Raw genomic sequence first — 25,875 nt, 5'->3', positions numbered from 1 at the left:
GGATGTGTTTGCTGCTTCTTCTGCCATGATTGTGAGTTTCCTGAGGCCTCCCCAGTCCTGTAGAACTGTGAGACAATTAAACCTCTTTCCTCTATAAATACCAGTCGGGTATTTCTTCATAGCAGTGTCAGAATGGACTAATACACCACAGTATCCTCTAAATGCAAGTCACTTTTATTATTTCATAAACACAAGACTGCTGTATTCTTTCTTTATGGAGTGTTGGTCATGTAAAGTATGCTGGGATTTTTTTTTGTCTTTCAAATATATACTGGCATCCTTCAGAAGTCAGAAGTTCTGAGGATAACAGAGTCCCTGCCATATTGGGGTGGGAGGGATTGAAACAGACTTCAGGGTCTTTCAGAGAGGTTGGGTATTAGTAAAGAGTAAGGAGGGCGACGGTGCTATTTCTAACATTCACTGCACGTACACTTTCTCTTTTGGGCAGATGTTCACCTGTGAGAGTTCTTCCATGAAAAGTCACCTGTGCAGGCTGTAAGATGACAGCAGCAATATATCCCAGAGAAATATGGCTCTCCTGCGCTGCACCCCCACTCCCAGCGGAGTGACTTCACAAAGGGAAAGGGAGGTCAGTGTGGCATTTCCCAGAAAAAGAGCCACCTCCCCACTGGGTGTTCAGGGAGGAAGGTGTCTCTTCTGATTACATTCCCTACCTCCAATGAGTCGAAGTTGATGAAACGACACTTCCTTCAGGCCACCTTCCCCAAATTCACCCCTCCTCACTGTGAAAACTTTTACAGGAAGTTTGCCTTGCTTCTATTCTCTCTTCATTATTCTAGGAAAAAATGCCTGCTTTGGTTTGAAAAGGGACCCTGACTGTCTTTAATTAACCACAAACCTTGCATTAATTAAAAAGGAAAATGCATGTAAAGGCGGCTACCATTCTTCTCAGTATAAAAAGTCCCCCGTGGGGATGCTCTGTGCAGAGCTTTCAGTGGGTGGCCATGGCCCGCTATTCAAATGGGGATATTTTAGAACCAGCTCAGGAGCTAACTTATCTCATATTTTCTCAGGAAATCTGAATCTTTCCAATTGGAAATGCCTACAAGCTAAGACGCACACAGTCTGATGTTTCTCTGCACCATTTTGATGCCAATAATCAGAGCAGGTGTATTCACATTAATTGGAGATTCCTTTACAACACATCTGAAAACATTTTTTTTTTCCTAAGATATCCGAGCAGCTTGGTGTTGAAAAGGACCATAGGACAGCACCTGCCAATTCTAGTTTCCTACTGAGCCATTCCTACCCACCGTTGAAGATGACATGGATCAAGAGAGGAAAAGAATTTCTGCATTTATTTTAGGACATTTCTACTGGTGAACCTAACCATTCCCAAACCCTTCAAGTTTTCCACCCTTTTGGTGGAGAACCGGGAACCAAAAGGAGCATTTATCTGTTATTTATTTCGTCTTTCATCCTGACCCCCAAGATCTCTCTCCCATTCCCCAAGCATTAGAAGAAAGTTTCAAAGGAAAGTGATTGAAAAGACATCATTTGCAAGCTTCTAAGAGATTTCTCACTTGGCTAACACATTTACTTACTAGAAGAAGATAAAGTTCCTTGCAATAATTTCATAGCAATTAATCTTGTGCTTAAATGATAATCCTATAATTAGAAGCAATTAAAATCCTGCACAAGAATGACCTGCTCAGTCAATGTCAATATCTCTGTATTCTAATGGGGTAATCTTCAAAGAGGCCCCAGAAATAATTTGCTTCTCCTCTTCCAGGGATGCAGGCGTTCAAAGCCTATCTTTAAGAACGCTTCCTCCTGGCAGGAGTCACTGAAGTTAAAGAAGATGGATGACTGATGACCCTATAAAGAACCTGAGGGCTTGGGGTATCTTAAGCAGGAGAAAGAGAAACTATGTCACCACGAGCATGGACACCAGGGTGCTTTACAACAAACACAAATGCCTCATGAAGGAAATGACACTGGCAACTCTTTGCCCTTTGCTCCAATTTGCTGCCTCCCACGCACATCTAGTGACTAAGCACCCAGAGTGAAAAGCTCTGTTGGAATCGCCGCACAGAGAACCAAGCATGAATAACAATCTGTGGGATGGCATGCTGCAAGTCTGTACATATCTGACATTAAGCTGAGCCACAGATCAGTGAGGACAAGGTACAACAGTTGGGATGTAAACAATGATGTGTCTCTTTGAGAAGATGCAACCTTTTTCTTAGCTGATAGATGTTTCTCTAAAGGATCCCAGAAGTCATGTGGCTTTATGAATTGGGTTAAAACAGGATCATTTTAACTTGATCCAGATGTAGGGGTAAAATGGGAAGAGTCACTTGGATTTGGGGTGAGGAGTGCAGTAAAAGCCTGAGTCAACTTCTATGCTGTGCTTGTTGTGTACTTCCATCATCACCATCATTGGCTCAACAGACACACATTTTGTACAAATTTGAGGCACTGGGCGGGGTACAGGAGATAAGACACCATCTCTGACCTCAAAGGACTTATGATATAGTGGAAGGAGATCAACAGGCAAATAAACACATAGGTGAAATCTCATAACACATGCTACAAAAGGCATGGAGAGAAAGTGGTTGGTTTCAGGCAGGGCATAAAACGTGAGGAGAGGCTTCCTAAAGGTAACTGGAGCTGAATGTTAAAAATACATTCTTTGGGGAGCAGGGAAAATGGCACAAGCAAAGGTAAGGAGGGAGGAAACACTGGTGGGCTATTGCCTGCCACACTGGGGAAGCTGCGCATGGCTTGGAAATCTGGGTGCAAACGAGTAGGGGACATAAAGGGTAAATATGGGGAGATGGGCAAGGTACTGGCTGCAGAAGGGGGCATGTGGACATAAGACACTGATATTCAGGAATGTCCAATCAAGGAAGAAGAGAGAGTAGATAAATCCACTGAAAACATGCCGTTATGACCCCAAAGCATATGCATTTGAATGGGATAATGTGCAGGCTTTCTTCTGGTGCAAGCGCACTGCTGTATGTTTTAGCTAAGAGGCACTTTCCCGTTTTCTTGTGCCAAGGATGTGCCTGGATGTTAAGCACCAGTGAACTCAAGGCAGGTGACTGCTAGATTTGATTTCTCTGAAGACTGTGAGAATGTGAGAGCCGGATGAGTCTCCAATGGGGAAGAACTGGGACCACTAAGAAAAAGCCAGGAGGATGCCAAGAAAGGGCTGGTCCAGTCGCATGCCCATGCAAGTCACACACTGTCAAAACATGTCCTGAAGCGGCGTGTTTCCATCCTTCTGCCCATTTTAATTCCTCATTTTCCAGCACAGGAGACTTCAGCTGGATTCCCTGCCGCCATTTTTATTTCCAGCCATTATGGAAACCCTGGAAAACGGAGGGTCTGGGGAAGTGAGGACAGACCCTCACCCCCAGTGGTGCCAACAGAACAGTAATCAGAGGAGCTGCGGAGCCATCCCAGAGTAGCCTCCACTATTAATTGCAGGATAGAAATGTGAAATTGCAAGCACTTGAAGCAACAGTGTGGGCTGTGTCTGTACCCAAGGGAAACGGCTGTGAGTAATCACAGGATCTTCCCTCAGCCAGAGCCAAGGGTCAGCAGCTTACAATAGCGGGAAGGGCATGTGTGGGTGATAGAGGCAGCTGGGCAGGCTGCAGGAGCTCTCCAAGCCTCAGTTTCTTCAGTTACAAAATGATGATGCTGCTGATGCTGATGATGGCATTTTTTCCGAAAGGTGGTTGTGATGGAATATGTAGGAAAGCATCCAATCAGGGCCCGGTACACGAAAACTGTTCAATCAGTGTCGGTTTCTCTTCTCACAGGATCTCTGCATTCAGGAAACACCAGGAGCTTCTCTGGTTTGCCCTTCACGTCCCCTTTCTAGGCAGCTGCTACTGCTGTGACTGGCTGAGTCTCGTTAGCATCTCCATTTGCAAGAGGCCAGGCACGGAGAGATCATCGGATAATAAGGGTCCCCCCAGCCAGATGCTGTGACCATTTCCCGAGCTAAACGGACCCACCAATCCTCTCTGCAAGAACACTGAACCCCCCACTCATTCTTACTTCTCTACCTACAAAAGAGAGGACACCCATGCTTGCTGTGCCTCTCCCCAGGGAAAAGGAATGCTACAACGCTTATCACTTTCAGAATCAGCTAATGTCACTGGATTCATGAAACTTCTACAAAGCCATGGAGACAAAGTGTGCTTTGTCATGAAGAGCAGTTACCCCTCTTATTATGGACTTTTCTCTACCAGTATTTAAGCCCAAACTAAAGGAAGCAGTTTCTCTTATGTGTGAGCATCATAAAGCTTGTTGGTTTTTTATTTTTATTTATTTATTTATTTACTTACTTACTTACTTACTTATTTTTAAGAGATGGAAGCTTGCAGGAAATAGAAGCTGGTGTCTTCAAAGTGGGCAGGGAACCCCCAGATCAGGGAGAGTGGGGTATCCAAGCAGAGAGGAGATGGAGAATGCAAACGGCCCACTCAGCCATTCTCCAACTCCTTGATGTTTATTTATATCATAAGTAACAGTTTTGCCAACATTGTGCCCACAACTACTACTTTTTTTGGACATGGGGTTTTGCTCTGTCACCTAGTCTGGCATGCAGTGGTGCAATCATAGCTCCCTGTAACCTCAAACTCCTGGGCTCAAGCGATCCTTCTGCGTCAGTCTCCTGAGTAGCTGGGACTACAGGTGCATACCACCACATCTGGTTAATTTATTTTTTCTTTTTGTATAGACGAGGTCTTGCCATGTTACCCAGACTGGTCTCAAACTCCTGGGCTCAAGAGATCCTCCTGCCTTAGCTTCCTGAGTAGCTGGGACTATAGGCGTGAGCCACCATGCCCAGCCTACCTCTTACACATATGTACACACACCTATATATGACTCCTTTAGCTGTTTAATTCATGTTTTCTTTTCTGCCTGAGCTATTTGGAAAATGGGGGTCATACACAAGCTCTTGGGGACACAGACCACTAGTGGCTCCCAATCCCAGGCAGCCCCTGCCCATCCATGTGAGTGTACAATTCCCAGAACCTGCCTGTGGCAGTCTGGCCCGCTGTGTCATGGCAAGTCCCATGCAGCCAGTCCCAGGTGGCTCTAAGGAAATGGTCAGTGACTCACATGTTTAACGGGGGCCAGAGGCCAGGTGAGTGCTCTTTATGAACCAGGCTTCAGGGCCCAGCCTCAGTGCAGAGCCACAAGGAAACACAGGGTGGAGGCAGAATAATTGTCTCCTTTGGTGTGCCATCCACAAAAGGAAAGCTGTTGGTGGCCATGAACAGAGGCGTGGGAGGGTCATAGAGTAAGACGGTGGAGGCAAGGAAGCTGGACTGCCGAAGGGCTCTGATGGCTGCTTCAGTGGGGGCTTCCTTCTAGCCAAGAATGACCTCTAGAGAGTACATTTAAGTACTGGAGCAGGTGAAACAAAGCTCCAGACACAGATATCATTGCCCAAGTTTTTGGGAGTGAAGTTGAAAGAACAGTACAGTGAACTGAAGTACTATATCACTTTCTAGAGTCACTATTATTCCGCCACAGGTGCTCTTGCCTGCACACACCCTCTTCTTCTTGCCCCCAACCCCTGCCTGGTCCTATTTTCAGACTTCTGTCTGTTTTTTTGCTTTTGTTGAACCATTTGGAAGTAGGTTGCAGACATCAGGAAAAATGACCCCTAAAATATTTCTGCATTCCCGTCCATAATCACATGACCATTACCACCCAGAAATTTCACACTGGTACAAAAACATTCTCTAAAATACAGTCCAGATTCAACTGTCCCCACTGTCCCCCAAATGTTCTTTAACAGCTGTTTTTTTTCTTGGATCCAGGATCCCACCATGTGCTAAAGATTGCATTTGGTAATCATGTCTCCTTACTTTCTTTTAATCAAGAATGATCAGCCAGGCACGGTGGCTCACGCCTGTAATCCCAACACTTTGGGAGGTCAAGGCGGGTGGATCACCTCAAGTCAGGAGTTCAAGATCGGCCTGGCTAACATGGTGGAACCTTGTCTCTACCAAAAAAACAAAAATCAGCCAGGCATGGTGGCACACGCCTATAATCTCAACTACTCGAGAGGCTGAGGGAGGAGAATCGCTTGAATCTGGGAGGCAGAGGTTGCAATGAGCCAAGCTTGCACCATTGCACTTCAGCCCGGGTGACAGAGTCTCAAAAAAAAAGTAAAATAAAATAAAATAAAAAATAATTAAGGCTAAAACCATCAGATGGGAGGTTGCTGGTCATCCAGTACAACATCCAGATTCCTTATTAATTACAAACAACGACGACAACAAAAATACCTTTGCAGTGGAGGGATCCGCTAAGAACACGGAACTAAGTGGTCAAATGCAGCATCACCAACAGTGGGCGCTGTGGGTGCCCCTGAGGATAAGCAGCTTCTTGCCAGCACCCTCTCCATCCCTACACAAAGGAGCAGATATATCTGCTGTGTCACCGTTTATGTTCCTGATCTGGATCCAAATCCCATAACTAAGATTTATTGAACAGAAACGACTTCCAACTAACACCTTTTCCTTTAAGTAAGCAGCTTGGTGCATCTCCTTGCTGGCAGCCCTCAAGTTGTTATATTCCACAGCCTGCTTGTCACTGCAAAAGGTACCTGTGCAAAGCTTTTAGGCAAAGCATGCGCTACCTGCTGCGTCTCCTTACCCAGCAATGACAGAGAAGATCTCTGCTCACTGTGAATCTCAGGGTGATGCCTAGGGTTCAGGCTCTGTTCTTGCTGAAAATGTAGCTACCTGCAACTTAAAATCTTCCCATTTTAAAAAGAAATATTTAACTCAGAGCCTGTGCACACGGCTCCTAAGGATTGTGCAACTGGTAAACTGATAATTGCAGCTCTCATACTTTGAAAATGGAAAGAAACAAACTTCCCTCCAGCTCTCTCCAACTCTCACTTGAAATTCCTGACATCCTGGATGGTGCTGAGCTTCCTGAACACACTCTGCATCTTTGCCTGGAATGCCCTCTCCTTCCCTTCCCTGTCCTCCCAGCTCCACTGCCACTTCCGATGTGAAGCTGTCACCTACTCGCCTCCCCAGAGCCATTGAGGCTCCCCTTCTCCCAAACTCCCACTGCACTTCAAAAAACCAGGTACAGCACGGTCTGTGTGGTCTGACATGGTCTGTGACACGGTCTAGGTCTTGATCATCTTAGCATCCCTGGTGCCAGGAAGAGAGCAGGACACACGCTCAATAATGTACGATCAATGGGTGAAGCAAAAAAATGAATGATTATCATACAAGGCTGAGGCTCATTTCCTTCATTCTGTAGCAAATACACCATGATAAGGTGGAAGAACACACAGAGGGAATACACAATAAGATGAGGGTGAGTCTCCGTACCTGCAGGGGTGACAGACATCGAATCGCGCAGGGCCCCAGGTAGGCAGGAGGAGTCCCTGTGCGGTAAGAGCTGGAGGAAATCTTCCCCTCCCCGACCGGAGTTCAGTTTAAAACTTCAATCTCCACATCAAATTAACAACCTCTAGTTGTTGAGAAAATGAGACTCTTCTTCAGAATAATCTATTTGTGGGAGAGATATGCTCCTGAAACAGCTGTAAAGCACCCGATATTTTTTCCATTTACTTACAAGATTAAATTGAAAATTGGTTCCCATGAGGGATTTTTTTTTTTTTTACTACGCCTATAAACCGAATTTACAAAACACACCAGAGTGTAGAAAACCAATTACAATCTCCTATAAGAAGAAAAAAAACATGCGACACCATTCTGATAATATCAGCACCACTGCCCGAAGGCAAAAAATAAAAATACACTGCTAAAGCAGAGGGCTTTCCCATAAACACCCCACCAAGCTAGAAAGAAAACTCACCTCTGACTGCAGAGGGTGGTTTCCATCCCACAGCAGAGCTCCTGTTCAGAGTTTCTATGTTACTTTGGGATTACTGCGTAAAATTTGCAATTTGACACAGGTAAGACACAGCTGGAACTAACCTAGCAATTAACACAGCTGCTCAGTGTTTAGGTTTAAATGCATTTTCCGAGAAATCACTCATTATTTGGACCATAAACGCTGCGTGTGATGGCTTATGGTTTATATTTGTGTTCTCATGAAAGCCGTCACCAGGCTAATTCCCACAGCCCTCTACCTCTCTCAGTCGGAGCTCTCTTCCCTCTCTGCCTCTCAAATACCTACAGTATTCAGTCGGCCGCTTCTCCACGGGTTCCTTCCATCTCTGTCCCCTTCCCCACACTCAGCACCTCCCAAGGGTGTGCTATTTCATCACCACGTACTTGGCGCTTAATTTTACATGGATGTGGGTTGTTCTTTATCCTCTTCCTGTGTTACTCTTTTCTCCCCTGGTTTTAAGTCCCATGTTGGGACTTTCCGTGACCTCAGAGAACCTTGTGGGGTGCTGATTGTGGGTTCAGCAAATATTTATGGGTTTATTGTTTGTTCCAAAGGAGACTCTAATTAATAAGAGAGACTTGGAACATTCATAGCCTATGTACTGAAAGCATGGCTGTGGAAGCCAGGCCTGGGCTGCGGCCCCCACTACATCACTTTCCACCCTGTAACTTGGAGTGATTTTCTTCCTTTCTCAGCTCCTTTGCTCATCTCAAAAAGGAGGATAATAATAGTATTTACTTCATGGGATTGTTTGGGGAGTCAATGAAGCAATGAACATAAAATGCTGAGCACAAAGGTCCAGTCCTATTAACAATAAATATAGAGCAAGCACTCAATAAATGGTAGCTATTGGTATGAAAACATTTCTCAAGATAAACTCATGCCTGAACTATTTGGTTGGGAAATGGTGCAGGCAGGTACTGGGGGTGGGGATGCCATCCATCACTGGCAAGTGCTGCCCCCAGGGGGCTCTGCTTAGTACCACTTGCGGCCCTTTTATACTGAAAGAAGATGAGTCTGATGTCTTCTATTTGGCTCTTTAAAACAATTCCTAGTAACTAATACGGGTACTCCTTCCTTCTCTCCCCTCCTCTCCCCTCCCCTTCCCTTCTCTCTGTCTCTCTTTTTCTTTTTGATGGACTCTCGCTTTCTCGCCCAGGCTGGAGTGCAGTGGCACAATCTCGGGCTCATTGCAACCTCCTCCTCCCAGGTTCAAGCGATTAACCTGCCTCAGCCTCCTGAGTAGCTGGGACTACACGCGCATGCCACCACACTTGGCTAATTTTTGGTATTTTTAGTAGAGACGGGGTTTTACCACGTTGGCCAGGCTGGTCTCAAGCTCCTGACCTCAAGCGATCCACCCGCCTCGGCCTCTTAAAGTGCTGGGATTACAGGTGGGAGACACCGCACCCAGCTGTAAGTACCTATTTTTCAAAATTTTATCAGCTACTATAGTTATACAAGGGCATTAACACCAGGGGTTGCTGGGTGAAGGGTGTACGAGAACCCTGTACTATGTGTGCAACTTTTCTGAAAATTTTAAATTACTTTAAATTTAAAACGTTAAAGATGTAATTACTAATTAGTTATTTCCTTGAGCCTGACTTTCCATACTTAAGATTGGATTCCCTTCACACACACAACTGTACTTCAAAAATAGACTCCAATTCTTATGGATACTGTCATCAAAATATCTTCTCTCTGCATCTGCCATTTAAATATTTAGCCATCCAATTTACCATCTGTGTGACTTTGGGTGAGTCACTTCATTTCCTTGTGTCTCTGTTTCTTCATCTATAAAGTAAGGATAATAAAGTCAACTTCTTCACAGATTTGAATAAAAGTTAGTACATAAAGTACTTAAAAAGTGGTCCTGTGGGGGAAGCACTGAGTAGCTGTGAGCTGCTGCTATTATTTGCTATGGTCTGAATTCATATCTTAAGACTGGATTCCCAGTGTGATAGTATTAAGAGGTAGGGCATTTGGGAAGTAATTGCTTTGGGATATTTCATCCAAACGCAGAGCCTTATAAAAGAGATAACAGGGAGCAAGTTTGCTCCTTGCACCATGTGAGGACACAGCCTGCCTTCCTTTTCCATGTGAGGACACAGTGAGAAGCGCCATCTATGAAGCAGAGACGGAGCCTTCACCAGACACTGAATCTGTTGGGGCCTCGATCTTGAACTTCCCAGCTTCCAGAACTGTGATACATAAATTCCTATTATTTATAAATAACCCAGTCTAAGGTATTTTGTGATAGTGGCCTGAATGGAATAAGACATTATTATTATTAAACTTGCTGAATTCACATTCCTAGAGTGGAGCTATAGCTCTACAAAAATTTGTAAACTAATTCTCAAGGGACTTGGCCCAGATAGTTGCCATAAGTAATACTGGCTGGCTTTCACATGTAAAAAGTCGACGTCCAACCCAGTGAAAGGTATTGTTCCTTAAGCTGATTCTACAATTGTGAGTCAAGTTCAACTCTTGGCAATAGTAGAGGAATTAGCCTGATGTAAGCTCTAGCACAAAGAGGTCTGACCTTTCTCTTCCACCTGTGTACCTGTGCCACTCCAGCCAGGGCATCTGCGCCTCTCTGTGCAGTTTTAGATCTGCAAGGCTGTTGAGGCTCATAGGAGAGACTGGAAGGTTCAGGCAGTACATATGGTTGCTGCTTTTATTACCGAAGACGGCACGGGGTGTGTCCAGCATGCACAGCGTGCATGTTTTCCTTTATCTAGAAACACAAAGAATGCCAGCTAAACATTTAAATGCTCTGTCCAGGCATTCCTGCCTTACAGCGAGCCATAAGGTAGCCACATGTAAACCCATAATTAAACTCTGAATATTCACCTGTGATGTCTATTCTATTGCCAACAGCAGTCGCTTTGGAAATCAAGGAAGAGGTAAGAAAAGCGTAGAAATGTTTAGCCCATAGGCATTCTACTTTATGCCCCTTGATCCCTTACCACCTATGAACACTAGGTGTTATGGTAATTTTCCCCTTGACTGCAAAATCTGCTCCCCCATACGTGGTTTTGACAATGTGGAAGCCTTAGTAGAAAAGAGAAACAAGAGCAAGGCTGTGATGTTGCAGAGGGGTCTCATGGCCTAGCTCATGGCCCCCAAGGAACACCATCTTCCTCTGGGCAGAGAGCAGCAGTTCCCAGTCAGAGGGGCCCTGGCTGTCAGATAAGGGCAGAGTGGATTCCAAGGACAGCATCAGCCCATTAAAAAGAAATGCAGGTGACAGCCACAGCCCCAAAGGCATTATAGGGATGGTCTTGAGAAAATAAAAGAATTTCTCTAAAATCTACAAAAAGTCAGAAGGGATTCTGTATCTATGATAGGGATTTCATTCCCAATTCCATTCTGACTATCAGCTATAGCTGGTTTCAAGGTTATCCGGAGGCAAACTGTTACTCCCTCCTAGCGATACCTTGGAATCCTGTGGTTTTCTTTGAGTTCTTACCTGAGAGGACAGCCCTGGTTCGAACATTTGCTTATCTTTCAAAGGAAAAACCTGAGGATGTTTCCAAAAGTAAGCTTTTCTTTGGAAGCCCCCATCTTTCCTTTTTTTTCTTAAACAGATCCTCCTAAGCCTTTCTTCTATGTTTTCTGTTATCTAAACATAATAGATTAGCATCAGTCTTTCCATGTTTATGACAGCTTCAAATTCCTAGATACAAATGGAAGATACCTTTGCTGATCAATTCAAGATGAATGCCCTTGTCAACAAGAGTAATGTATACAGTTGGTCCCTCCGGGACCCCCAAGTACAAGGAAATAGGCTGATGCCTGAGAGTTCAACCACACACCAACATGGAGTGGGTCATGGTACAGAGAACTCAAGTCATCTTGAGGACACGGGATGGGTCCTAGGCCAATAGGACTCCAGGATAACTTGACTGTGTGTGCCGATTAACCGAAAGTGGATTTGGTGGGAAAACCAAAGGAAAAGCTATGCTATGGCAGAGCCCACCCAGAAACAGCCCCGAGGAGGGAGTAACCAGGCCCATGGACAGGGAATTCCGGTCACCTAGCCAGGCTGTTTGTGGGAGCTGTGGTAATTACAAGCACAGTATCTGGAGTCAAATGCCTCCGTTCCCATCCCAGCTACTCACTTACTAACTGTCACACTGCAAAGGACTGATCTGTCTCAGTATCCTCTTCTGGAAGATGAAGTTAATAACCAGCTAGGTGTCAGGTCTAAATAATTCATCTATGTGAAGCTCCTAGCACCATCCCTAACACAGGGGAAGCAAAAGCACTCAACGACTGTTGCTGTTGCTGAGGTGGATTTATTGGGCCATCACAGCCCAATGCCACAAAACACCTGGGTCATCCATCCATTTGCCTCCCCTTGTTCTAGTTCCACTCCCTCCAACAGCATTTTGATTAATTGGCTCCCCTGACCCCGTCACCGGGAGGAGAGTATACAGGTCATGCTGTCAGAATAGTCCAATCCACACAGTGGTTGTGACTTCGTGTGACATTGAGTATTTGGGAATTTGGGTGTACAGACCCGTCTCCTGGGAGGTGTATTAACGTGAGGGTTCAGAGGCTGCAGGGCTCCCAGAAAGTGATGGTTCCACCAGGGCAACTGCCTCTCCAGAGGCCTCAGGGCATACAGCTCAGCCCCCACCCTGCCTTAATATCAACCTTCATCCAAATGCCTGCCCACGATGCTACTCCGGGATGAGCAAGCCTTACCTGTGACATGGAGCTTTTCATCAGCAACCTCAGCCTTTAGGTAAATCCGCCCCCTCTTCTCTGTGTGATCCATTCCGCAGAGGCTGGGGACATTGATGACGCATTGCTTGTGAACGTTCATATCGCAGGCTGTGAATCAAGAAAGCAGAGGGTGAGCTGGGCATATGGACTCCAACCACCGCTCCTCAGTGTTTTGGTGCACGAGCAGAAGTGAAAATGAGTTACCCCCAACTCGATACTTTGCTATACTGTTTTTGGTGACATAAAGAACTGTTAGCAGATGTCCTGTACAGCACAGGCTTCATGTGAGTGACAATATCCTTAAAATACCCATACCATATTTGCTCAATCTTCACTGAAGCAAAATATCCCAGCTTGGCCTTCTGTGATCGTTTCAAATATTTAACAGTATACAAAATTCACACAGGTAAATATGTACAAAGCTCAGCTTAATTAATATTTTATGTACACAGAGGCAAAGTAATATGAAAATTTTAAACATAGGATTTTTTTTTTTTTTTTCTTCAGACAGGGTCTCCTTTTGTCTCTCAGGCTGGAGTGCAGTAGCATAATCCTAGCTCAGTGCAGCCTTGAACTCCTGGGCTCAAGCGGTCCTCCCATGTAGGCCTCCTAAAGTACTGGGACTACGGATGTGAACCACTGCTCCCAGCTTAAACATAAGACTTTTTGCTAATGAATTCTGTATGCTTTTCTGGGCTTACCACTGAGAAACAGTGAAAATCTGCAGATTGAGTATAGAAAATTCATTAAATTTTCCTTTCCTCAGCTAACCTTGTATTTTCAACAAGGTTTAAGTACACTGCCTGTGTTTTTTTCCCCAAAGAACTTGTATTTGGTATTTTAAACCTGTCTTCAAATATTTAAATATTATTCCAAGTAAAACAAATACCCGCCTAGCATGATCAGCCACTCCTTACAGCTGACATTATGTGGGTGAGACAGGGGGAGGATAAAAAAAGATCAGTATTATTGCAATGAACCAAAGAAACCCTGAAAAGAATCCTGTGTGCCGGAAACAAACAGAAGACCGTGTATAGGTGTTCTAGCTCGATCGTCCTTGTACCTTTAGGCTTCCAGAAGGAGGGAAGGCCCCTGGAATCCTCACGAATCCTTGCCAGGAGGCTAATAAGGTTATTCCGTAATCATCAAGGTGGGGTCTTCCTCTCCGTTTCATTTGGAGTGTTTAATTTTAACATGACCAAGTAAATTGAAAAAGCATCATGAATAATGTATACCGCTCCGATTAAAGACTGACAGCAGAATGATGGACATGCTGAGGAAAGAACAATTAGCTAATTCACAAAAGTGGATGCTATTAGGCTTCCATTTCCAAGGCTAACTATTCAAAATTCTACACCTCGAATTTAGCCAATATAAAGGCTCCTGAAAAGCTGTGTTATGAATGTCGCTTGCGTTAACCATGTCGTGTGTTTAAGTGTCCCGGCAAAATTTGCAATGTGAAGGCAGTAAATGCCAGAGCCTCTGGAAAGCACACAGGCAACGGGGAGGGTACGGGAGGTGAAAGTGCACTGGGCCGTGTTCCAGTCTCCGCTGTATATCTTGGGAAGCTCATTTGTTCTAACTTCATTTCCAGCTCTACAAAATGAGAGGTTGGCCCACTCGAGTTGTTGTTGCTCACTGCCCCCTGACACCCTGCCCCATCCCAAGTGGAACTCTATCTAGGATTACAATTGCACAAGGTGGAAGGGCACGGGAAGAGGCTTTTTCTCTGCAGAATTTAAGGTTAGTAGGGGTTGCAGTTCTGGGGCTCATCAAAGGAGCACAGGCGGCAGCCACAGAAGCCTTAAGATTCCTAAGAAAAAGAGTTTAAAATAAAACCAAACAAAAAAGCATTGGTCCAGGTCAGCGGTTTTCAAAATTTTTTTAGTAAGGAAACCATTTTGCAAACAAAATCTAAAGCAGAATCTAATTATGTAAACCACATGAGTGTTATTTTATTAGCATCAACTCAGCTAACAAACGCAAATTTATACCATATATTTATTATAAAGACATTCAAGGATCACCAGTAAAGCCCTCCGATACAAACAGAACTTTGAAACCAGTGGTTAGGGATGCAAGTTGATGTCTCAGACCAGCCTCCACATCTCATTTATTTTTGCATTTTGTTAAAGTGGTACAGGATCCAAAACTCCTGATTCACACAGAAAACTATGTACAAACAGGAACAATGTCTAATGGTATGCTTCCCCATCCCAGCTGACTCTTCAGTGAAGAGGATGCTGTAGCAGAAACCAAGTTCTGCCCAAGGAGTGAAGGTTGAGTATGTAACATGTTCGAATGTTTATTTTGTTCCCAGTTTTGAAGTAGTTAAAATATATATACAAATGCACTTAAGTTGTAAGCCCTCGCAGAACCCCTGAAACCCATATCTTTGGAATCCTAGGGTTTTTTTTTCTCTAGTTTTTTGAGACCAAGTTTCACTTTTGTTTGCCCAGGCTGGAGTGCAATGGCACAATCTTGGCTCACCGTAACCTCCACCTCCCGAGTTCAAGCTAGTCTCCTGCCTCAGCCTCCTGAGTCGCTGGGATTACAGGTGCCCGCCACCACCCAACTAATTTTATATTTTTAGTACAGACAGGGTTTCACTATGTTGGTCAGGCTGGTCTTGAACTCCTGACCTCAGGTGATCCGCCCACCTCGGCCTCCCAAAGTGCTGGGATTACAGGTGGAAATCCTAGGGTTTCTTGAAGCAAACAAATATGGCATTTGGTTGTGACGCTGTACAACTCTGTAAGGTGAAGAATCTCTGTGTCTGAGAAACTCCATCTACTCTATAATGCTCGTTTATGTTCCTTTTTCTACAGTTTGCTCATGTAAGATACAAATATCAGCTTCTGACCGTCATAGCAAATGGCAATAGTCATTAGCAAATGGCAATAGGCTGAAATTTCCACAGTGCTTCCCAACCTATTAGAAAAACAGGCTGGGCAATTAACTTTTCATGTCCTAAAAGTATCAACTTGTATTTAAACAAACATAGCCTGAGGAATCTCAAACTTTAAGATCAAAGCAGGCTGGGCGTGGTGGCTCACGCCTATTATCCCAGCACTTTGGGAGGCCGAGGCGGGCAGATCACAAGGTCAGTAAATTGAGACCATCCTGGCTAACACGGTGAAACCCCAACTCTACTAAAAATACAAAAAATTAGCTGGGTGTGGTGGTGGGGGCTGTAGTTCCAGTTACTCGGGAGGCTGAGGCAGGAGAATGGCGTGAACTCGGGGGACAGAGCCTGCAGTGAGCTGAGATCGCACCACTACACTCCAGCCTGGTTGACAGAGAGACTCCATCTCAAAAAAAAAAAAAAAAAAAAAAAAGAATGATCAAAGCAAAGAGTCTTCATAGTTGCTTTTCTTTCCTCCTGGTAGTTGATGGAGATACACACATAACAAAAAATAACAGAAAAGGGCTGGTGTCTTGCTTGTCAGTGGTCCTCAGTGTTCTGAGCCGGGCTGATACACATTTGATCCGTCCATAAACATGCAGGGTGAGTGAACTTAAATAAGATGCTATTCTGGTTTTTATGTTCATTTTGGTTTCAGTTCTAAGAAGAGCCTACTGGATTTTTCCACAGTCCGCCCACTAATTAGAGACACAGGAAGATAATGAGTATGGTTGCTTGGCTTATTTTGAAGCTAACCAAATGTGGACCCGGCGGCGGGAGGCTTCTTTGGGGTTTGACTAGGCTATATTTTACAGTGATTGAAGACTTCTGCCACACACAAAAAAAAAAGGAAGAAAAAAAAAGTGACAGCACCCCCCACCTCATTTATAAATCGAGTGCTTTTTTGGGGTTCATAATGAGGCAATCAAGTAGTTTAATAAACTGGAACTTTGACAGTGGAAGATTCTACACTTTGTCAGTCTGGTATATATCTGAACTAATTCTCTCTATTGAAGAGTTGGTGTTGAAAAGTTACTGAGCCCTCCTTGCTCAGCAAACCCTGAACATGAGCTACAGAGCCTCGCTATGAACTGGAAAAGAAAACTTACTTACTGTCACATTTCATCCCTTGGTGGATAAGTCCATACAGCAGGGACCCACAGTGATCGCAGAAGGTGGGGCTTCCGTAAGTGTGGATTTTGAACTTGTGCTTGCTCCTGGGGTCCTGGGAGGAGAAGAAGCACAGTGCTCATTTTAGTCACGAAAGGACCACGTTTTTAGATTAAGCCAAGCTCAGGCCCCACCACTCCCCAATTTATATAATTAAATATAATTTAAATTTATATAATTAAATGTAAATTAAATTTATATAATTAAATATAATTTAATTTAATTATATAAATTAAATTTATATTTAATAAATATCTAAAATAGTTACTGGTTTGTTTTTTTTTTTTTGAGATGGAGTCTTGCTCGTCTCCCAGGCTAGAGTGCAGTGGCACGATCTCAGCTTATCGCAACCTCTGCCTCCCAGGTTCAAGCGATTCTCCTGCCTCAGCCTCCAGAGTAGCTGGGATTACAGGCACCCGCCACGATGCGGGTATTTTTGTACTTTTAGTAGAGATGGGGTTTCACCATGTTGGCCAGGCTGGTCTTGAACTCCTGACCTCAGGTGATCCACCAGCCTTGGCCTCCCAAAGTGCTGCGTAAGCCACTGCATCTGGCCTGCATCGTGTTTTACATAATGAATACCTATGTTTCCTCTCTTTATGGGGTGAAATTTGCACATACCACGGTTTCCACCAAAGCTATTACTTCTGGAGCTATGGTCACCAAAGCCCTTGGGGACCAGTAGAGTGTTTTTAACAACTTGGCATCTCGGTCTCCCCAGTGCCTAGTACAGGCTGGGGCACAAGTAGACACAACATTGGTGTGTTTTTGAAGCTGAACAGGAAAAACCCTAAATGGATCATTCAGAAGATCTCCTCTTGGACAGGGTATCCAGAAATACAATACACTGTGAAACCAGATCTACATCCAAACTGACAGGTACATTTTCTTGCTTCTGCACCATCTCCAAAGTATTTTATGCTTTTTATAGGGAAACTCAGCATGGTCAGATGAAAATTGGAAAGGCACTGACATTACGCTTCCCCAGAGCCCACTGCAATTTCATTACCTTCTCTTGCATACCACATAGAGCACCGAAGGTGCAACCAGACATCTTTTTTCTTTAGATTTTTAAGCTTTTGTTCCTCAACTCACAGATTATGGATAGGGGAGGAAAATTATATACAGAAGACCATCGCAGTTAAAGAGCATAGACTCTGGAGTCACTGCCTGGGTTCAGGTTCCAGCTCTGCTACTTCCCAGAGGCATGGCCTTGGGTGAATTACTTATCTTTTCTGCCTCATCTGTAAGCTGAGAAATTAACAGCATCTGTCTTCTGTGGTTACTATAAATAAGGACAAAACGAGTCAGTCTTTGTAAAATGCTTAGAAGAGTGCCGTATCACAGGGTAGGTAGGTACCACGCAGGTAGTGCAGACAAGCACCTCTGCTTCTGGGGCCTCTGCTTATTTTTTTATTTATTCAATTTTATTACTATTATTTTTTTGAGACGGAGTCTTGCTTTGTCACTCAGGCTGGAGTGCTGTGGCACAATCTCGGCTCACTGCAACCTCTGCCTCCCAGGTTCAAGCGATTCTCCTGCCTCAGCCTCCCGAGTAGCTGGGATTACAGGTGCCTGCCACCACCCCTAGCTAATTTTTTTATTTAAAATTTTTTTTTTTATTTTTAGTAGAGACGGGGTTTCACCATGTTACTCGGGCTGGTCTCAAACTCCTGACTTCAGGTGATCCACTTGCCTCGGCCTCCCAAAGTGCTAGGATTACAGGTGTGTGCCACCGTGCCCGGCCTCCTCTGTTTATTAATATATAAAAGTAGGCTGGGCATGGTGGCTCACACCTGTAATCTCAGCACTTTGGGAGACCGAGGCAGGCAGATCACCTGAGATCAGTAGTCTGAGACCAGTCTGGTCAACATGGTGATACCTTGTCTCTACTAAAAATACAAGAATTACCCAGGCATGGTGGCACGTGCCTGTAATCCCAGCTACTTGGGAGGTTGGGGTAGGAGAATCGCTTGAGCCCAGGAGGTGGAGGTTGCAGTGAGCTGAGATTGTGCCACTGCACTCCAGCCTGGGCGACAGAGCGAGCCTCCATCTCAAAAAATAAATAAATAGTAGAGCTCCGAGCTTCTACTCAGATGATCCATTTGTCTACCATCCAAGTACTAACCAGACCCCACCCTGCTTAGCTTTCGATCAGGCCTGTACAGGGTGGTATGGCCATAGACTCAGCTGTTCTATTGGAACTACAAAACAATTTCATACTCAACATGTACCTATCAGGACTCATTCCTGTTAAGTTCTTCCTCTTGAATCACTCTTTGTGGCCTAAGCAACTGTAAAGGCAGAGTGGCCATCCACTGAATTAAGCAAGACCTTAGAAAAGCAGGGTTTGGGGCAGGGCAAGAGATCCAGAGATCTACTGTAGACATGCCAAGCTTGAATTATCCTTTCTCCCAGGGTTTCTGTAATGCAAAGTGACACAAAGTAGAATATTCTTGGCTGCTGACTTTCTGAGGGCCTTGGTGTTGGTGATTTCGGGGAATTCCAAAGGTGATTCTGACTATAAGATAATTCACCTTTTGGTTGACTATGGAACCTAAAGCCTAAGCCACATACATGCCAAAGGCTTGTTATGACTACTTTTCTTTTTTTTTTTTTTTTTTTTTTTTGAGACGGAGTCTTGCTCTGTCACCCAGGCTGGAGTGCAGTGGTGCAATCTTGGCTCACTGTAAGCTCCACCTCCTGGGTTCATGCCATTCTCCAGCCTCAGCCTCCCGAGTAGCTGGGACTACAGGTGCCCACTACCATGGCCGGCTAATTCTTTGTATTTTCAGCGGAGACGGGGTTTCACTGTGTTAGCCAGGATGGTCTCGATCTGCTGACCTCGTGATCCGCCCGCCTCGGCCTCCCAAAGTGCTGGGATTACAGGTGTGAGCCACGCCCGGCCTATGACTACTTTTTAAAGATTTGAGAATTCTGAAATAGTTCAATCATACAGAGAAGTATAAAGAATAGTAAACCCCTCGTGTCTGCACCACCCAGAACTTATAAAAGTGAGCATTTTCCCTGGTTTTTAATGCGAAATTATCCTCGTTTTACCGAGATGTTAGTGACCTTCCCAAAATCACATGGTTGATGAACATCATAATTCAGATTTTTTTTATATGAAACGGTTTACACATTTGCACGTCATCCTTGCACAGGAACAATGCTCATCTTCGTTTCACTCCAAGTTTTGTATTTGTGCTGCTTAAGAGAGCACAGACCTACGATGTGACCAACATTGGATTCCCATCCCAAGAGCTTTTGGAGATCTACTCAGAATGAGGATCTGGCTCTCAATATCTTTACAACAGATTTTTATATCTGCAACACATTTTTTTTTTTTTTTTTTGGAAACAAGTCCACCACCTGTTTTTGTAAATAAAATTTTATTGGAAAAAAGCCATGCCCCTTTACTTACATATTTTCTTTGGCTACAATGGCAGAGTTGAATAATTATGACAGAGACTGTGTGGGCCACAAAATCTAAAATATTTACTATTGGGGCCCTTTTAGGAAAAGTTTGCCAAGCCCTGCTTTAAGACAGGGGTTTTCAAAGCATGGTTCCCACACAGCATCACATCACCTGGAACTTGTTAGAAAGGTATAGTATTTAGTCCTTTCCAAGACCAACGAAGTCAGAAACTCTGGGGGTGGGGCCTCCCAGTCTGTGTTTGAGCAGATCCTGCCAGTGATCCTCGTGTCGGCGGACTCACTAAAGACTGGAAAACTACTGCTCTAGAAGGTCATTCAACAAATATTTAGTAAGTGCGTCACAGGTGCGAGGTGAGTACCTAGCACCTCTAAGTGCAGATGATTAATGATATCCTTGAGGCAGGTCAGTAGTTTACCTCCTAAATGTCTCTCTCAGGGTATGAAAAATCAGCATCTTCCTTGACAGCTTATTTCTTCTGGAAAGTAGTAGTTGGGTCTACGGTATGAAGTATGACCTTAGATTTCCACCATTAGAGAAGCCCACCAATTTTCCCAGGATTCCATGACATCAGGAAGAATGTTCAGGGAGTAAGCTGGTGCCAGCACCAATTAAAAGTACCTGTGTTGACAGGAAAGGTTGTGTCCTACAGTGCGGAGGGCACAGAAGATGCCAGGGGAAACGAAGGAACCAGTTTTCCCTGCAGAAACGAGTCATCAACAAATGGCACTAAATAAATAAGGAATGGCAGCTCGCACGGAGCCCTTAGGAGTATGTGCGTGCCAGGCAGCCCCAGGGTGGTTGTCATACCAGTTGGTTGTCACATAGATCTCCATTGACGTGGCACACAGGCAACTCACTTTTCAGGAAAACCTAAGGCTTACTCATGCAACAGCCATATGGCACCTTCAGGATCTCACCGTTTGGAGGTGTAGGAAGAGAGGAAACCATCACTTCCACCTCATGCCTAAGTCTGGAGAACCGGCAAGTCTTGGTGTCGTCACACCCCAAAATTATGTGTGGCCAAAGATCCTGCCTATGAATTACAACAATGGCAGTAATAATAATAGGACCAGCTGTTTGTTGATCAGCAAGTGTGCACAGGTGCTTTACGATAACCAAGATCTTTGTTTAGAACAAGAGATTCTCCTATGAGAAGATCATTGAGCAGGACTGTGGAGACCTGTGTTCTGACCCTAGTCCCGGCACAAACTTTTACTTTGGAAAAGTCACGTCATTTATTTATAAAGCAGAAAGAAAATCAATCTGCCCATGTCATGGGCAAGGGGTGACACTCAACTTAGGGAATATAAGAGAAAGGCTTTGCAACCTTAAAATCCCTAGACAAATATAAGCAATTATTATTACATTATCCATAGGAGCAAACTTCAAGGTGCCCAGGGTTTCCCCGAAATACTTTAGTGACTTGGGCCTGGATGGGGAGGAACAGGGCAGCGAATCACCCTCAGGCTTCAGAGGTGGTCAGAGTGAAGGCCAAGCTGGCAGAAGTTAAGGGACTTCCTCCTAGTTCCTGCATTCCCGACTTCTGCATCCCAAGCCTGGACTTTCAAGCCAGTCCTCTTGGCAAACGCCCGGAGTGGTGTTTTGTGAAACCGTCTGCTAACTCAAACCACCTCTTGCACCGTCTCAATTATATGGATGATGCCATTTCTTGCACTGCAGCAATGGGATGCAGGAGCATGGAAACTCTTTTCCAGTCTAATTAATCTCACCTAGTCTGACAAAAGAAACCACAGTGTTAGCGACAGAGCTGTGAGTCATGAAGATCTGCAGAGAGCAACTCGTCCTAAAAACTCCCCAGGCTAGCTGTGTTTCTATAAATAACCTCTAAATAGTGATGCATTTTACTTCTTTGGGCCCTGATTTCCTCATTTGGAGCCTAAACGTATTGGGTGGGATCAGTATTTTTTAAATGTCAGGTGGTACCTAAGGATGCTGAGGATGGAGGCAGGAGAAGGCAGAAGAGGGAGACCACTGCTAAAATTAAAGTTGAAAACAACTGGACTAGATCATCTCTTTAATTCTTTTTTTTTTTTAAAGCTATTTAATTTGAAATAATTTAAGACTCACAAGAATTTGCAAAAATAGTACAGACTGTTCCTGCATACTCTTCATCCAGCTTCCCCAGTGATAACATCTTACATAACCACGGCATATTTGCAGAACCAGGACAATGCTACAATACCACTAACTAAACTACAGAGTTTAGGGTTTCTTCAGATTTTACATGCATAATTCCAATGCAAGAGCATTTACTGTACTACACATGCATTTAATATACTGTTTACTGAGTAGGGAATACAGTAATATTGGCTGGTGAAATACACTAACTCAAGTAGAACAGCACCAAAGGAACATCTGTTAGTTCTTCATTAAATATATAACCCGCCGGATCTCATGTTAAGGAGTCGTGGGAGGATGAGTCTAAAGATTTATGTGAAAAGCAGAATTAGGATGCTTTTCTCTAAGTAATGGAAACACACTGCTGTTTCCAAAGGTTTCTGACCCGTTTTTCAAAACAAAATCATTTCAAGGCACAGTCTGAATGAGAGCTCAGGCAACGTGTGGCACTGGCCTGGGCCATGAGGGATTGAAAGGTGGGTAAGGCTTGTGGCTTCCAGGTGATGCCTGTGACCTGGATGCACAGACAAGGCGAACACCACAACACCAGGGCACAAGCTGCCCCCACTGGCCCAAGAGTAGGTCTCCTGATAGCTGCCAAATTCATCGAATTCACCATGCAAATGATCAGAGCAGCCTCAGGATCCTTTCCTATATCTATAAACCTGGACATCTGATCTTTCTCCTCGGGGAGTTCCAGGTGGCACCCTGGCGTCTCTCATCTGTGTCTTCATTTTGGCTGCTGCCTCCACCTGCCAGGACTCTACCTGCTGAAACACCTGAAAAGTCAATATGAAAGTCTCCTTCCTCCTCCAGGAAGTCTCTCCAGATGTCAATACCAGTCACAATTTCTCTCCTTCATCTGACCTTCCAGAGCATTTTATTTCTGTCTTTTGCATACCACTTAACACATTCTGCCACTTATGATAATTATGATTCTGTCTACCTCCCTTTTAATTTTTCATCATTTATCTCTCACCTCCCCCACACAGAGGACTGACATGACAGTCTAGCAGAGAGGAAAGAGAGGTCTTAAAGGATGCTGCCGAACTGAGGATTAATGTTAAGTATCAACTTTATCTCTGAGCTTCCTGGAAACCAAGGTAAAAAGGGAAAAGCGACATTACTAGGTTCCTCTTGAACTGCAAAACTACCTGAATGTAGAAGTCTGTCTTTGTATCCTCTGAAATCATTTTATCCCCTCCATGGTAGACCTTCAGTAAATGTGTATGAAAGCAACCACTAAATCCTTAACAAAGCACACTGTGCACCAAAGGGCTGTAGATAGAGTCATCCCACAGATAAGTTACAGCAAGTCTGGCTACACGTAGGGCCACAAAGAAATGTCTGGTGCACACCAGCTTCACTATTACCAAGTTAATAATATTTTCCTTTTTAGTGAAATACATGTTCATCTTTCTTTTTAGTTCTCCAGGAACTGGCAGCCTCTCATTAAGTGAAGTGTGAAACCTGCTGTCATATGTCACAAGCCTGACATTATATCATAACGAAAGAGGGAAAAATACAGCTCAGATACTTCTGTCATATATGTGGTTGGGAGAAAAAAATGAAGGCTTTCAGCTAATCACTTTTCATAGGCACAAATAAAGTCTAACCCACAAATCTAAATCTAGACCTCTTAGGAAAAAAAAAAAAAACAAAAGTGAAAAATTCAAATTCTATTGGAAGCATCCACTGGCCTGTTTCTCATTTCTTAGTTTTATAATACAGCAACTTAATTAGTCTTCCTTGGAAACATTTCTCAACATTTCTACCAAGATTTTTCAAAGTCTCTCTTTATCACCATCATCATTACCACTATCATTTGCAATTTGTTAAAATAAACACATGGATCTACACTGTGCAGAATTTGGATGCTGACCGGGCTTTACATTTCCTAGATGCATTCTTGTTGTGTCTACAGCCATCTGGAAGGCATATTCTAGGTAAGTTTGCAAACGCAGTAGTTGAGGCTGGAGACTAATCCAGCTATGTGCACTATGAAATCTCTAGAGGAGTTAATGCTCCCTTCACACCAGGAGGAGGATAACCAGTGATGTTTTTTAATGAGGATGTTCATATTTGAACTGACATCACTGCACATGTGCTTTTAATGCAATGAGTAAAATAATGGCAGGGTTTTGGTTAGAGGTCATCCTGGCTTGAATTTTCCACCCATATTTGAATGCCTTCAAAATGCCCCACAGGTTTCTCTTGAAGGACCAAACTGTCTGTCATTGAGGGCTGGAGGTTCAGGCTTTAAGGGTTTCTGGAAAAGACTGTTTCTAACCAACAGAAGCTCTGCGGTGCAACTTCCTCCAGCAGCCAGAGCAGTATGGCTCCTCGAAGCTGTTCTCCTCTAAGTACCAAGGAAAATTCTCTGTTGTCACCATCTGATGTGTTCTCATGAACCATGCTTGTAAGCCAAGCTTGGGTCTAAATGTCACCCACATGCTGACTATATGAGAAACACCTAAAACACTGCTTCGAGGGCAAATCCAGCATCGTGACTGCGATCTTAAATTTCTTAAGAAATTTAGGGAATTACGAAGCAGTTTTTTTTTTTTTTGTTTAAACTCTATGATATAAAAAAAGACCTATTTAAAAATTTTTTGGTTAACATGAGCGTATTACCAAAACCAGGTCATGCGATCAGGGTGGTTGCATGTAACTTGGGGACCACTGTAATTATTACATTGTGTATCATGTACTCAGCAAGGCGGCCACGCCCCTCTCAGGCTGCTGAGACTGCCTGGCCCACTCTCCATTTGGGCTTAGGATCGCCCTAGGTCTCTGACCATACCGGTCTTCTTGGATGTTTCCTTTTCTAAGAAAGCGTGAGAGAAATTCCATTTTTGGTGAAGCTCATTAATTTTTGATCTGCAATGTAACACTTCAGTTTATTCTGGTGAATAACACTCATCTATACAGTTGGATGAACCTGTCAAACCAGGTTTTGCTAGTAGTTTTCTTATGAGTCCTTTGCTCAGCTATGCAAGATGCTGTAATCATTCAATGGGAAGCAATAAATTATTTAAAAAATTCTAGATAAATCTTTAACAGCGAGGCAATGGCTAAATAAACTGTAATATATTTATACTATGGAATACTACATGGCAGTTAAATCAAATGAGCTAAATCTTTCTGTAAAATCATGGACAGATCTCTAAGATATATTATCTAGTGAAAACAGCAAGCCACAACACAAGACATAAAATATAATGACTTTTATGTAAAAAACAGAAACAAGCACTTTGGGAGGATCATTTGGGCTCAGGAGTTCAAGACTAGCTGGGGCAACATAACGAGACCTCATCTCTACTTAAAAAAAAAAAAAAAAAATCACCTGGGGGTGGTGACCTATGCCTTTAGTCCCAGCTACTCAGGAGGCTGAGGTGGGAGGATTGCTTGGGCCCAGGAGGTCAAGGTTGCAGTAAGCCCTGATCATGCCACTGCATTCCAGCCTGGGTGATAGAGCGAGACCCCGCCTCAAGAAAAAAAAAAGGCCCCTCCTCTGAACAGTAAGACAGCTTTTTTCTAAATTGATAAATAAGTAAATGACTCCGGGAAAGTGTGGGGACAGATTAGGTTCAGAGATGAAAGTAAAAGG

General features: G+C 43.9%; 1 protein-coding gene and 1 non-coding gene across 9 annotated transcripts in view; both read right to left on the bottom strand.

Annotated features, from left to right (window-relative positions):
- The window catches only part of PRKCA (protein kinase C alpha), a 522,615-nt gene that overhangs the window by 162,568 nt on the left and 334,172 nt on the right, over positions 1–25,875 (bottom strand). For all 8 annotated transcript variants that reach the window (XM_065532446.2, XM_074020203.1, XM_074020205.1 and 5 more), the window contains 2 exons: positions 16,631–16,742; positions 12,592–12,720 (listed from right to left, as the gene is read on the bottom strand). In XM_065532446.2, coding sequence (XP_065388518.1) covers positions 12,592–12,720; positions 16,631–16,742 — 241 coding nt within the window. The remainder of the gene's footprint in view (positions 1–12,591; positions 12,721–16,630; positions 16,743–25,875) is intronic.
- LOC123569591 (U6 spliceosomal RNA) lies at positions 19,807–19,910 on the bottom strand. The gene has a single exon (XR_006693408.2). It is a non-coding gene; the product is annotated as a U6 spliceosomal RNA (small nuclear RNA).

Source organism: Macaca fascicularis, chromosome 16 (genome assembly GCF_037993035.2).
Source record: "Macaca fascicularis isolate 582-1 chromosome 16, T2T-MFA8v1.1".
Classification (NCBI taxonomy): domain Eukaryota; kingdom Metazoa; phylum Chordata; class Mammalia; order Primates; family Cercopithecidae; genus Macaca; species Macaca fascicularis.
This window is presented reverse-complemented; position numbering and strand designations above follow the sequence as displayed.